The sequence below is a fragment of the Terrapene carolina genome, unplaced genomic scaffold (assembly GCF_002925995.2).
Source record: "Terrapene carolina triunguis isolate 2854851 unplaced genomic scaffold, T_m_triunguis-2.0 Scaffold131, whole genome shotgun sequence".
Lineage (NCBI taxonomy): Eukaryota > Metazoa > Chordata > Testudines > Emydidae > Terrapene > Terrapene triunguis.
Window position 1 is genome coordinate 17,559,417 of NW_020664482.1, and position 13,633 is coordinate 17,573,049.

The following is a 13,633-nucleotide window of genomic DNA, read 5'->3' on the forward strand; positions in this document are numbered from 1 at the left end:
CACACACACACACACACACACACACACACACACACACACACACACACCCACACACACACACACACACACACACACACACACACACACACACACACACACACACACACACACACACACACTGTCAGGAGGGCATTAGCCTTCTACCTGGATTAGGAAGTCTTCCACATCATTTGTGTCAATTGCTGACAGATCTAAAAGGTATACGATCTCTACCCGGAGACTCTCTAGGTGGATTTCTGAATGTATCATTTCCTGTTCTCAATCTCCCGATATACAACCTCCATTCCACAAGATATCTTTCTACCTCTGTGATGCTGTTCAAGAAGGAGAGGTTACTCATCCTATGCAATAATTGGAGTTCTTCAAGATGTGTCCCCTTCATGGGTGCTCCACTACCAGTCCTCTTCCTCTCTGCTTTAGGGTTTCCTCTGTGGGATTTTGTGGTGGAGAAGGAAGTGTAGGGCCGAATGGGCACTACTAACGAAAATTGCTGATTGAAGGTGCATGGGATGCATGCACATCTGAAGTGGAGCACCCACAGGGATGTACATCTTGAAGAACTCCAGTTACTGCACAGGATTAACATTCATTTATGTTAATGTCTCAATGAGTCGTAAAATTGGGAATGTTACAGACTTCTAATTAGCGCACTAGAGAATGGAAAACAAGATGTTTTATTAGCATATATTCTACATTGTACATAAGAAGCTAAACCAAACTATGCTGTACTCCCATCCTGGGACTCGAGATATTTCCAAGTTTCTGATGTTTCCCTCTTGTGTTTTGATCTCACTGGAATTGATCTCACTGGAGATTTTGTAGCCTTATTATATATACTTTAGCCCATGTAATTCCATATTTGTTTTGCGGCATTGCCTAAGAGCGTCTCTTGGAGGCTCCCTTTTAGTGCTTGATTTCTGGAGTATTTTGTATGGGTTTGTCCTCCATCTACCTGGGACTGTGTCCTGCAACAGGAATGGCTCAGTGTAGTAAGTCTTCTCCACCTTTACCATCCCTGTGGCATTGTTCTGTCTCTTGGCTATTGATCAGTTTACAGCTATCTGCTGCCATCTAATGTTGACGTGTGAGCAGTGAACTTCCAGCCTGACCCTTTCTGCTAGCTAACAGACATCTTTTGTAATCACCCTTGGGTGAGGCTGTGAAGCCAGTTGGTTCCAGCTTGTTTTACAGTTGGACCCTGTGGTAGCACCCTTTTTACCTGATCGATTAATACCTCATTAACACAGGATATTGAACTATTGTACAGTACTTGTGTCCCCGGAGACTGGTTCTTGCCAAATCTATATTATGTCTCTTCTTGGGAAAACGTGAATTCTTGACAAACTTGGTGAGGTCCAGCACAGATAGAACAGCTACAGGAATGACCTAATGTCTGTAGAACCGATGCTAGAAAATTATTTCCTCTTAATATTCTGCCCATCTCATAGCAGATCTGGTCGAAACACTTTTTGACTCAATCACAGGTTGCCTTCTGCTGTAACAATATCCCAGGTGGCTTGATCTGTGATCACGGACCTTCAGCAACATGCAGTAATCGGCCTATAATCTATCTGTATACCTTGGGCACAAGTTTGTATCAGATTATGATTATGTGGATTATGACCTGGGGAAATAGGTTACATGTGCAGCGAAATAATAGTTCATTGGACTTGGAAGCATATTAGAATGGTGCAGGAGTTTGATAACAGGGACAGTGAGCCTTTCACTTCGAGGTTATCGGTTTTCAGTCTAGCCCATTACTTAATGGCTGTTTAGCTTATGTGAACTGAGTTGGTTGTAGTCCAGTTCCTGGTTGATGCATCAAAAAGCGACAGTCTGAATTTGTTTGTCTCTAAGGTGCCACAAGTATTCCTGTTCTTTTAGTCTGAAGTATTGTGGCATTGACTGACGCTGGCAGCCTCATCTCAGGGCCATCTCGGAGACACAACTGCCTGTCAAAGTGATCTTTCAGAACAGGAAAATGAATGGTGTGGCATAGGGAAAGGTTATGCAGGTTCAGCCCAAGCAGCTGTAGTGTGTGTGAGACCGTAAATGTAGAATTCCAGTTCCATTTTGGAACTTTACCAGCACCAGGATATTTTTAAAAATACACCATTCTAGTGATGTAGAAATTTTGTGTGTGTGTCTTCATATTTTGTTCACTCTCATTGTGATCCTGTTCTCTGTGGCAGGCAAGGCAAGGTCACATAACACTGCCAACCTTGCAGCTTCTGCTTTGTGTCTGTCCTGAATGGTGCGGGGGCTCCACCTTGCTCAGGTTTGGTTGGAAGGCTGGTGTGATGCTGACTGCTCACACTCCAGTGTTGCACAGTGAGCAGGATGAGCTGCCTTGTCCTGACTCGGAGCTGTGCTGATTAACTTCGGCCTTCTAGGGAAATGAGATGTCTTCCTCCTCCTCCTCCTCGCCCTTCCTTTGGACATTCTGGCACATCATCGATTTCCTTTCCCCCTCTTCCTGTTTGTTTAATTTTCTCCCCAAATACATACACCAGTTCTGGACACAAAACGTGTTCCCTTCCCTCCCCAAGGGATTGAACATCGTCCCCAGAACGGAGGCTTGAGAGAGAGAGAGAGGTCACACACCCAGGGCCAAATCCTTGACCCCCTGTGTTGTGACTCTGATGATGCAAAGATGTAATGCTGGTTTAACTGGGCAGCAGCTTGGGGGATGGAGTAGAGCTGCAGATAGCAGCTTCCTTACCAGCCTTATCCCAGCCCCAGGCTTTGGGGTTGTGTCTGGGGCAGTTCTATACCCTGTTGATTCCTGACTGCCAGTAATAGCGCTATACAGCTGAACAGAAAGTAGCATTCCTGAGGCAGCTGTAATTTAGTCCTGGTATCAGTCAGTCTGTCCAGCTGCAGGATTGGGAGGAGGGGCATAAAATGTGGTCTAAAGCTACTGTCCCATCCCCATCCTGCTGCCTCTTGAGCTGCACCACGTACGCCTTGCAGACAGCGCAGGATTTGAGTCTCAGTCTTGGACTTTAGAAATCAATGTACAAAAGGATTGTAAAATGGCGGTGAGGATTTAAATACATGAAAGCAGCGTGTAAATGATTATAACACCTAGGAGAAGACACCATGCGCCATATGTACATGGCAGCTAAACAGCTGACTTAGGGCTGCTTTTTTCTGAGTTGTTGAGGGGGAAGCAGGGTAGATTATTTTTTCTGCTGCATATTTAGTCTGGTACTTGCTAATAAAGCTGGAAGCTGGTCAATAACCCTCTTGTAATTGTGTGTGGATGCTGCGTTGCCTCTGTGATATCATGCCAATGTACATTTTTGCTCAATGGAAACATAAATGAGAAATTCAATTTGTATTTTCTTTGGCGCCTCCGTATTTTTTTTATTTTAATTGAAAATGTTGTATGTTAGTGGGGTTTGGAAACCACATTAATTCTGTTTCTGTTCTCAACATAGCACAGCCAGTGAGTATTAATTAAAAAATCAGATGCACTGTGCCCGAGAATGCTTCCATGGGAACTCCCAAAGGCTTTCTTGTCCTGTAGACCCTAAATCGTGTCAGTGTGTTTAGCTGCCATAAGACCCTGGTTCAGGCGTGTAAGAGCCAGGCACTATTGGGGAAATGTTACCTTTTCAATAACAAGTGATCTTGCTGAATGTGCAGTTACTTGTTTCTCCAGTGGAGATAAACTCTGGGCAGACACACCTCTGTAGTCTTTTCCATCCGTGGAATGCAGCCTCCTCCCTCCGTCGCTCGCTCTCCCCCACCCTCACTCACCTTCACTGGGTGGGGCCGGGGATTGGTGTGCAGGAGGGGGCTCTGGGCTAGGGCCAAGGGGTTTGGAGTGTGGGAGAGGGCTCAGAGCTGGGGCAGGGGTTTGAGGCACGGGATGGGGTGTGGGCTGTGGGGTGGGGCCAGGGATGAGGGGTTTGGAGTGCAGGAGGGGGCAGGGAGTTGGGGTGCGGGAGGGGGTGTGGGGTGCAGGCTCTGGGAGGGAATTTGGGTGCGGGAAGGGGCTCAGGGTTGGGGCAGGAGTGCAGGCTCTGGCCGGGCGATGCTTATCTCAGGCGGCTCCTGGAAGTGGCCAACATGTCTGGCTCATAGGCAGAGGGGCCAGGGGGCTCTGTGCGCTGCCCGTGCCCGCAGGCACCACCCCTGCAGCTCCCATTGGCCAGTGCTCACGGTGGGGGCAGCACGCACAGCCCGTGGCTGCCCCTGAGCCTAGGGGCCACAGGGAAATACTGGCCGCTTCTGGGAATCTGCCTTAGCTGCACTACCAACTGGACTTCTAGCGGCCCGGTCAGCAAGGCACCCAGGGTCCCTTTTTGACAGGGCATTCCAGTCAAAAACCAGATGCGTGGCAACCCTAGACAGTGAGATGTGATTATACAGTCCTTCGTCCTGTGCATTGGTGGTGCAAGTTAACTGCATAGTTATCTGCAGATAATTCAGTAACATCCACACACAGTACAGTGTAATTGCCGTTGCAGTGATTTAACACGTCCTATTGTGGTAACTGTTATTTGTTTAGTTCTGTTCACTCTGTAGAATCAGCTGGGCAAAGTGATACCTGCTTCCGATGGGTGTAATGCTTGAATACCTTGACTGAAGCACCTCTGAAAATCAGACTGTATATTTATGGAGTAAAATTAACACTCCCTGTTGATTTCTCTTGGCCACAGAAATACTGTTTCAGTGGAAAACAAGCAGGATTAGTGAGAGTTAATGTCTTGTATAGTCTTTAATGATCAAATTAAAATACATCTAGCCCCAAACGCTGGATCAGAAGGAGGGAAAAGATAATGAATGTATTTCAGGTGAAAAATAAGGGTCTCTCAAGTATTCACTGTCATGAAAGTTAGTTACTAGGTGGAATCACAGTAATTCAGTTAAACATTAATACTTTTTTTTTTTTTTTTTTTTTTTTTTAAGGTATCTACACTGCAGAGCCACTTTGCAATTTCTGGTGGGCTCTGTTATCCACTGGCCTGATGTTTGTCTATCATTTTAGCATCTTACAGATTTTGGGACTGGTAAGTGACTACTCATAAAGTAAACATTTGGGCCAAAGTTTCAAACTGTTTAGGTGCAAATGGGTGCCTAATTTGCTGGGGCAATTATGTGCTCAAATTGGGCAATTGCACATGCTAATGGCTACTTATGATCATTTGCATGTCAGTCATCCCATTCACACAAACCCATTTTACCATGCACAAATTAGACATGCAGTTGCATAGACATTGAGTGCACAACTGCTTGCCTTACTTCTGAAAATCTGACTGTGTGCTGAATAAATAGGTGAGTGAGAATTGCCAACATATTAACTTGATTACTTTGATTTTTAGGGGAGTTAGGAATTCCCATTTTAGGTTTCTGAGTCAATACAGCACAATATAAGATTGATTTATAAACTTGTTATTGTCCCTTTCTGCAGGTCACGGAAGTGAATTTGAACAACATGTTATGCCCAGCCATCTCAGATCCTTTCTATGGGCCCTGGTATCGAATCTGGGCATCTGGACATCAGACTATCATGACCATGGCTCATGGAAAACTTGTAATATTGTTCTACAGTGCTGTCCCCGTCTTTAAATATAGTGTGGATTTGCTTAGACTCCCATCTAAGAAAATAGACTGAAATTTCTCCCTGGGGAGTAGCACTTACAGGAAGCGGAGGTACCTGTATTCATATTGGAGAAGAAAGAGGAGAATGAAAGGACAGTGTGTTAGTGTGTCATGTCTGCTGCCCCTCCCTCCCCCCTCAATATTTCTTGCCTCAAAAGATCTCTACAATAGAGTGAGGATTTTCTTCTTTCAACTGCTGTTTTTCACTGCCCGTAGCCAATGGCACAATTAGTGGCCTTATTCTGGGAGAAGTTGGTGTTTCTTACATATTTTATGCAGATTACAATGGAACCTCCCTAACCCACACTATATAATTACCCCAGAAAATGGCAGGCTCTGTCTGCATCCCAGCAGAGAGAGTGGCAGTACAGTCCCCTTATCAAGACTTCATTATTGTTTGCTGTGTATCCTTCAGTACATTTACTGATTACATTATAAAGTATAAGAAAAAGCTGAATAACTACTCTAACCGAAAGTGAACCAAGCACGATTCGTAATGCATCATCCTGGCTTAACTTTCATTCTTTGAATTTTGCTAGTTGGTGAGTAAGTGAAGCAATATGCAGTGGGTCTCCCAGTTTGTGTGAATTAGTGAGGTTCTATTGCACTACTTTAAGCTGGTTGAAGATAACGGGGAACAAAAGAATTATTCTAAATATTTTTTTAACATTTATTTTTTAAATTGGATTATTTCTTTCTCAGCTGCTATGGATCTGCACCTGTGTGGTATGAGCCCAGCATAGTAACACCTTTGAGGATGCTCTGACTTGAATGCATGAAAAACCATCAGGTTGAAACAATTGTATTAAAAAATCAGGCAGGGTGTAAATTGTGATGGGTGGCGTTTATCTAGTCCTTCAAGTTGCTCCTGAACAGAAAGAAATATGAATTAAAGGGACACTGTCAACCTGGTTTAGACTGAGAAAACAAATTACAAAACCTCACGTGAAGAGTTTTAAACTTCATTTCATGCTTTTAAAAAATTCCTGCCCTGTGTTCTGTATTGAACAGATGAAGAGAAACTGCTATTCTGGTTTCTCTCTCTAAGCGTCTACACACCATATGCAGTGATTTAAACTAAATCAGTGCAACTCTAGTCTGGTGGCAGTTATATCAGAGTAAAGGTATTATATACCAGCATAGCTTGTTTCATTTGCTACTATAACAAGCTGTACTGCTAGAAACACCTTTATACTGGTATAACTGCCACCACAGTAGGGCACTGCACTGATTTAACTAAACTTATTGCAAAAACTGCATGCAGAGATGCAGAAAGAACAAGTATAACCGGGGAAAAGCAAATTCAATGTATCCATTTACTTCAGTTTTAACAATGTTCAGTATTAAGATGTTATACTGTACAGACAAGTGGAAAGGGGAAATCTTGACAGTGTTCCTTTTAATTTTTGAAATCTGAGTTCATGTTGGTTGTATTTCAGAGCTGCACCACAGGAATTTGCTGCAAAAAGTGATTTTTGGCTTGCTTGTGTTGCATTGCCATAGCTGTAATACTGTACAGAGCCACCATACCTCTCCCTTCGGCTGAGTCGCCCTGCGATCATGTTCTGAAGTTAAGGTACAACCATTTATACCTCAAGGAGAGAGCTCATTGCCTAGAAAAATTATCAAAGTTACAGACTTGCATTTTTTAAAATTTTTACAAAGGCAGATTTTGATAGGGGAGAGGGAACACAAATGACTTCTCTAAATAATTTCACTCCATTTAATTAAATATATATATATTTACAATTGCATTCAGGAGTATCCTGTCAATCTGTATTCTAATTTGTAAACCCTTTTCTGGACACACTCTGTGCCTGGTGGCATGTATTAAATATCATGAATAACCTATGCTGCCATAATTAGATAAAAAAGCAGATTTACTCATTGCACAGTTGCGATCAATTTAAATTCCTGTTACCCAGACCAACAAAATGCATGTTCCTGTTCCCTATCTTCAGTCTCCAGCAGGAGTTCGCCTTTGAGAGCTAAGCCCCTGATACTCGCAATGAATATCTGTTTACAGTGTGGCTCTCAGGCCCTGATCCTGCAAGCACTTAAGCACGTTTGACTTCACTCATCAGAACAGCCTCACTCCTACTCCTGTATGTAAAATAAGCACATCTTGCGGAAGCATTTGCAGGAGTGGGGGGAAAGCACCAGTGTTAACAAAGGCGTGATCCTCCAAAGGCAGAGCACTCAACTCCCATTGATGTCAGTGGGACTGCAGGAGGTGATGTCCTGGCCCCAGTGAAACCAGTGGAGTTTTTTGGCCATTGATTTTCATGGGGCCAGGATTTCATCCAGGGTACTCGGCATATTGCAGGGTCAGGCCCTAATGTTCATGTTGCTAGATATTAAGCAGTGTCCCCTACTTGAATATACGTTATCTCATAGGAACAGCTGAGCTAAATCGTACAGCACTTCCTCCCATCCCCTAAGCTTGTCTGAAGTTTATTTTAGTTTATTTATCTAGCTAGCAGTCCCTTAGGAAAATGCCCTGGGCCAGACACCCCTGCTGTAACTACAATGAAGTGTGTTTCGAAAGAGACCATTGGTGTTACCACAGGGATGCAGTTGGCCCATCCTTTCAACACTGGCACTATTGCTTGGATTTAAGTTGTCTGATTCTTGCCTTTTTCTAACCCATTTTTAAAAAATGTTGTGGCTACTGACGGATTTTGACAGCTACATTCAGAACAGCAGCAGCCTCCCAGGTTTAAAGCCTCTTAGTATTTTTGAAAATACAGCACTTCCTGCCTACAGCTGTGTGCTTCAGGGCATTCTAATAAGTACAGCCACAGCTCTTTTAGGCCACCACTAGCCTCCTATGATCAAATAATGAGGCTAATGAGGAATTTCAAATGTGTAGCTCAAGGGGTGCCACCTCCATGGCAGGGTATTTACTTGAAGAGCTGAATTTCTAGCTCTTTTGGCTGGTTTAAAAATGTAGGAGCAGGCATGGCAATTTTGAGATGAGTTAGTTTCAAGTCGGGGAAGCCCCTAAAGCAGTAGGTCTGTTCCTAAAATCTGACTCTCATTCCTCAGCTGATCTCTTACAATAGACACAGTCTGTAAGGTGCAGCAGAAAGGTGGGGATTGTTCAGTTCATAGGATGTTGGTTTGGATGATAGTGGGCTACTCAGAAGCTGGGCAACTTATTAAAATATCCCATGGGAGGGTGACATCACTTCTATGGTGGAAGATTTATTTTTCTCCTAGTGAATGGGTGGGTTTTACAAGCACTTATAATAGAGATGATGATCCTTGGTTGGCTTCTGTTTATACTGGAAATGAAGAGGTGAAGCCAGGTGGCCAGGAAGCGTGAAAAGGAGAGGAAAGCACAAGGTGAGTGACTAGTCAGTGTGAAAGGGATAGCTTGCCTCTGGCCAGCTGAGCTGCCTGAGACAGATCACTTTGTCTTCCACTAGTTCATGTGTGACAAGTCATCCTCACTACCAAGGAAAAATCACTTATGGTGCTGATAGCTAACATTTCACCCTGAGAAGGTTATTCTCCATAGTATTCAGACCTCCAGTGACAGGAAAACAATTTGTGGTCTTTAATATTATTGTTTTTCCATTTTTAAGCAGATGACTTGTCAGGTGGGAGCCTGAATAGTGTGATAGTTTATTTTAAAAAAACAAGAGGAAGGGGAAAAATAAAAAGCCTAGAAAGGAGAGACAGACTCATAGAAGTGTGGGCCTGGAAGGGACCTCCATAGGTCATTTAATCCAGTCCCCTGCACTGAGGTAGGGCTAGTATTATCTAGACAGATGTGACTGGCTAGTCTTTGTGCCAATGGAATCAATCCCAAACTAAACCTAACTCTATTTATCAAGTGCATCCTTATTTTGGGGGTGTCTCCCCCTCAGTGGAGAACTTTGTGTATGTTGAGGGTAAAATTGTGTCTTTAAAAGCTAGCTCCAGCTATTTAGCAACATAGTGCTCTGACCGCTGGAGTGGGCCTTTCTGAGCACACCAAACTCTGCCCTTGTCTCCTCTCTACTCTACAGGAGGAGCCGTTAGTAGCTACAATTAAATTTACTGATCCCACAGTTTGTTTATGCTCGGGCTGAGAAGCATGAACTAAAGATGGTAACTCTTCTGCCCCCATGTAATGTTGGGCAGCAGCCGGTGCATGGTAATGGATTCTGGTGCCAAGGCTTTCAGTAGTCTAAGACACAGCTAGTGCTATTTTTCAAAGGTTCAGACACACCTCTGCGGTGTTTTACCATTAATCTGTTTTTGTCCATCTTCCGCTTAACTGCATTGGACTTCAAACACCAAAGATGAATTTGCATCTTGTTTCTCTCATAGGCTGGAGATTAACAACTCTTAGTCATGTTCAGAAATATATATAAAAATGGATGCAAGGCCATAGCCCCCAAATACACCCCTAGACGTGGTATTAGTTTGACTTCTTAGTGCTTGGCAAATGCTGCTTGTAGGCAAAGCGCTTTGCTGAAGCTGGGAGACATGAGCAGTCAGTTCAGTTGTGCACTTTAAGGTTTTAGAGTACCTCAGTGTAGATGTATTCCCCTCTGTCTGTAGCCGCAATCAGGGTTTTGATATTTCTGTACATTTGATAACTGAATGTTTTGTAAAAACCTAAGTGTCTTTCCCTTTCAGAAATGGCTATTTGCAGTTGTTTAAGTACTTGATTCTGTGTCCCAAGTCTTGTCTATAAATCACAGGCATTAGTTTCCTAGGTATTTGTAACTACATGAGGGAAAAAATATAGATGGGCAGTTTTCTTGTTGCAGTTATTTCCAGTTGCATTTGTTGTTTTACTAGGTGAACTTTTCATAATTTTATTTTAAAAGTAGAGGGATAAAGGGATGCTGCCGCATACAGATGTGACGCTGGGAAAGTTAGTCGTCCTAGTTTTAACAAGGTAAAAAATTCAAAGGGGCATCTGGTATTAGTCTGTAAGCGGCAATGCTGCAGGTATGTTTGTAAAGACAAAAACAACGACTTTTTGTAATTAGAATAAAACACATGATGAGATTCATAACAAACAGTTCTTTTGTGACCTCCTGCTCAAGGTGATATTGCTGTAACTGTGTTTTTCTGCTTCGTGTTGTTTAGTTAAAGCCGAGCTGTTTTGAAAATGGCTGTATTTTTCTTGAGGGTCAATTTTATACCTTTTTTATTTTTGCATTTATTCTGAGTCATAGTTCTCTCAATGCGGCAAGTAGAGCGGTGAGTGTACCCACAACGCTGTTGACAGCCATGCTCTGCCAGGATGCTGGAATTGCTACATGCACTGAGCTGAGGCACAAAGCTGTCTTTGGAAACTTGCAGTTCCAAGTACCCCGCCCTTGGTTCCAACCACCGTATTATCCAGGCACAGACTGGAACTGCAGGGGCAGGGACCAGTGTGGGCGCTCAGCTGCCACCTCTGCTGTTGGTTCAAAGTAATTTGTAAAAGTGGTCTAAATTTTGTAACCTTTTTAATGTGCTAAAACTTGGTTATCAGGTAACATTTGCAGATAAGGGGTATATTTGTGTACTTGGTTTTTTGTATTTTGGTCTGTTTTTGTTGGTCCCTATCTGAGATCCTGCTCATTGGGCAATTAGTTGTTAAATCTTTAATTAAAGGAATAAATACCTTCTACTGTGTGTGGGAGCAATTTTGTCGTCATTTTAGCTATGCCAGGTCCTGAGCCTACCTGAACAATCTTGATGCCTGATTATAACCAATCATAGGCAAGAAAACTGAACATCTTCCACTACATCCCTTCATATATTAGAGTACAAAGGAGAGATATGAGACCACACACCTGTACTCCTTCCTCTCTATTCACTGTTTAAACCTCCCCTACCCACAAGTGGTGGGTAGAGGTACAGGTGGCAGCAGATACTTTCAAACCTTCACCCTTGAAGAAAATGCTTTTTAAAACTTTGTATGTCTTGTTAGTTACACTCTACCTACCTCAACACCCTCTCCATTGAAGTGGTAGAGCATTCTTTCTAATTTTCTGTACTGTCACGCCAGTATTTCACAGTAGTCATAGAAGAATTACCAGGTACAGAACAGAATATGCACAGGTTTCAACCTAAAACAATCTTTTGGACGTTTTATTCTGCAATATTTTCACATTTTGTCACTGCTGCTCAGCTGCAGTGGACAGGTAAATCCTAACTTTTAGTTTGTCATTACAGATGACATTGAGCCCTAATTAGCAGGTTTTTATTTTTAAAAAATCCTCACACTTCATGAGTGGAATGATTGACTACACTTCAGACCAGCAGTGGTTTTATTACAAAAGCTATTTAGCATCTTCACTGCAATCCCATGAACAGTATCATTGTGACAGGCTACTATATAACTTGCAAATAGTGTTCATGGAAAAGGAAACTGACAAATTATGCATATAGAGGCCATCATGAGCTGTGGCTTTCATCCAGTCAAGGAGCAGAATCTTGGGCTGACCAGTCATAATGTGTGAAGACTGAAACCATTGGCGCTAATAACTTGAATGCATAGCTCAAGCCACCAGAGTAGATTTCAACCTATGTGAATGGGAGGCAAACTAATTTACCAAGCTGGAAGTTTGAATAATAACTCGGACAAGGGGCTACATTAATCAAATTGTTCCCTACCAATAGGTGATGTAGCTATAATCGTCAATCAATTGTATTGTTTATATTTGTTTTAATAGCAAATGTTTGTCAATTTTAATCTGTCACCCAAGAGCCATAGCCTTAGCTCACAGTACCACAGATTTTTTTAAAAAGCAAGTTGCTTCATAGACTGGAGCAGTGATCAAGTGGTGGGGATTTTTTCATTCGTAGGTATAGCCACCCATGAGTCCTTCGCACTTTGGGAATGCACCATTTGGGAATATTACCATGGGGAAAAGGAGAGTGGCTCTCTACTTGAATACTGCAGGATAGAAGAGCATACATATGTCACTAATACTACTTTGTAAACATGCCTTTATACCGGTGACAAAATCTGGTAAATGCCAAGATGGAAGCTTTAGTCAGGTAGGGTAAGGATGGGATTGATTGCCAGAGCATTACCTATGTATATGGGTCGCAGAACGAGGGGAAAATACTTAGTATTCTGCATGCATTGAGTGATTTTTTTTTTACTTTAGCAACCGCAATCAAAACAAGTCAATTCCTGTGTATTAGTGATGAAGTGAATGTTTGTATAAAGGCTTTTTTACCAATCTAATGACTACTTTCCCCAAACTGTCCTGTGCCTAGATCACGATCACTCTGTTACTTCCCCAAGACACACCCATGCCCCCCTGCCAGAGATGGCATTTCTATGAAATCTTTCTCTCCTCCTCCTCCCCCACCCCCCAGCTAAAGGGTACCTCCAAAGCCTTCCTGCAGAATGTCCAGATGTAAAACTGCTAGGAGTTGGCGAAAGGATTATTAAACAGTTTTAAGGTACAGTTCAGACTAGATTAATCCTTCATAGAAACAAAGTATTAAAAACAGATTTGCTGCTTGATGCTATTAGTCACAATTTTGAAAGTACTACAGTGATGTCAAAAACGGTAAAATTTACTCATCTAATTTTTCATTTTCTGAAGTTGGGACCTGATGTTCTGTGATCCATTACAACTGGGTTATTTCTCCAAGTCTTCCAAGTGCAGAAGCGTCTTTGTTTTAAAACGCTCTCTAGCTGTACAATGTACGCCAACAGGTGGAGCTGTTCTGAGAACTGTAACTCCCCAGCGAACTGCCCTAACTTAGAAGACAAACTATACATTCTGATTATTAAACATAAAATATTAGTATTTCCAGACAGGAGACTGCGTCTACTTACTTTTTTAGACAAAAAGTGGAAATGAAGACTTATGGCACAGTCCGATCCCAATTTGAGGGAATCCCAAGATTTCTCCCTCTCTGAAGGAATACTCCAGGAGGGGAAAAAAGGAAGGATCAAGAGTTCCTCTCCAACTGGAATTTAATGCAAAATTGGACACTTTGGAGGCGGTCTCATGGAGCCCACTTAAGAGAAGGAAAAATGACAGAATATGTAAATTTTACTCTT

At 42.6% G+C, this 13,633-nt stretch overlaps 1 protein-coding gene across 4 annotated transcripts in view; it reads left to right on the forward strand.

The window, feature by feature from the left end:
- TMEM164 (transmembrane protein 164) overlaps positions 1 to 11,231 on the forward strand; it is a 93,195-nt gene extending 81,964 nt beyond the window's left edge. For 3 of the 4 annotated variants that reach the window (XM_024217402.3, XM_024217405.2, XM_024217406.2), the window contains 2 exons: positions 4,921 to 5,021; positions 5,423 to 11,231. In XM_024217402.3, the coding sequence (XP_024073170.2) occupies positions 4,921 to 5,021; positions 5,423 to 5,626 (305 nt within the window). In that variant the 3' untranslated portion in view covers positions 5,627 to 11,231. The remainder of the gene's footprint in view (positions 1 to 4,920; positions 5,022 to 5,422) is intronic. The other variant, XM_024217404.3, reaches the window with a different exon arrangement.
- Positions 11,232 to 13,633: the final 2,402 nt, after the last annotated feature.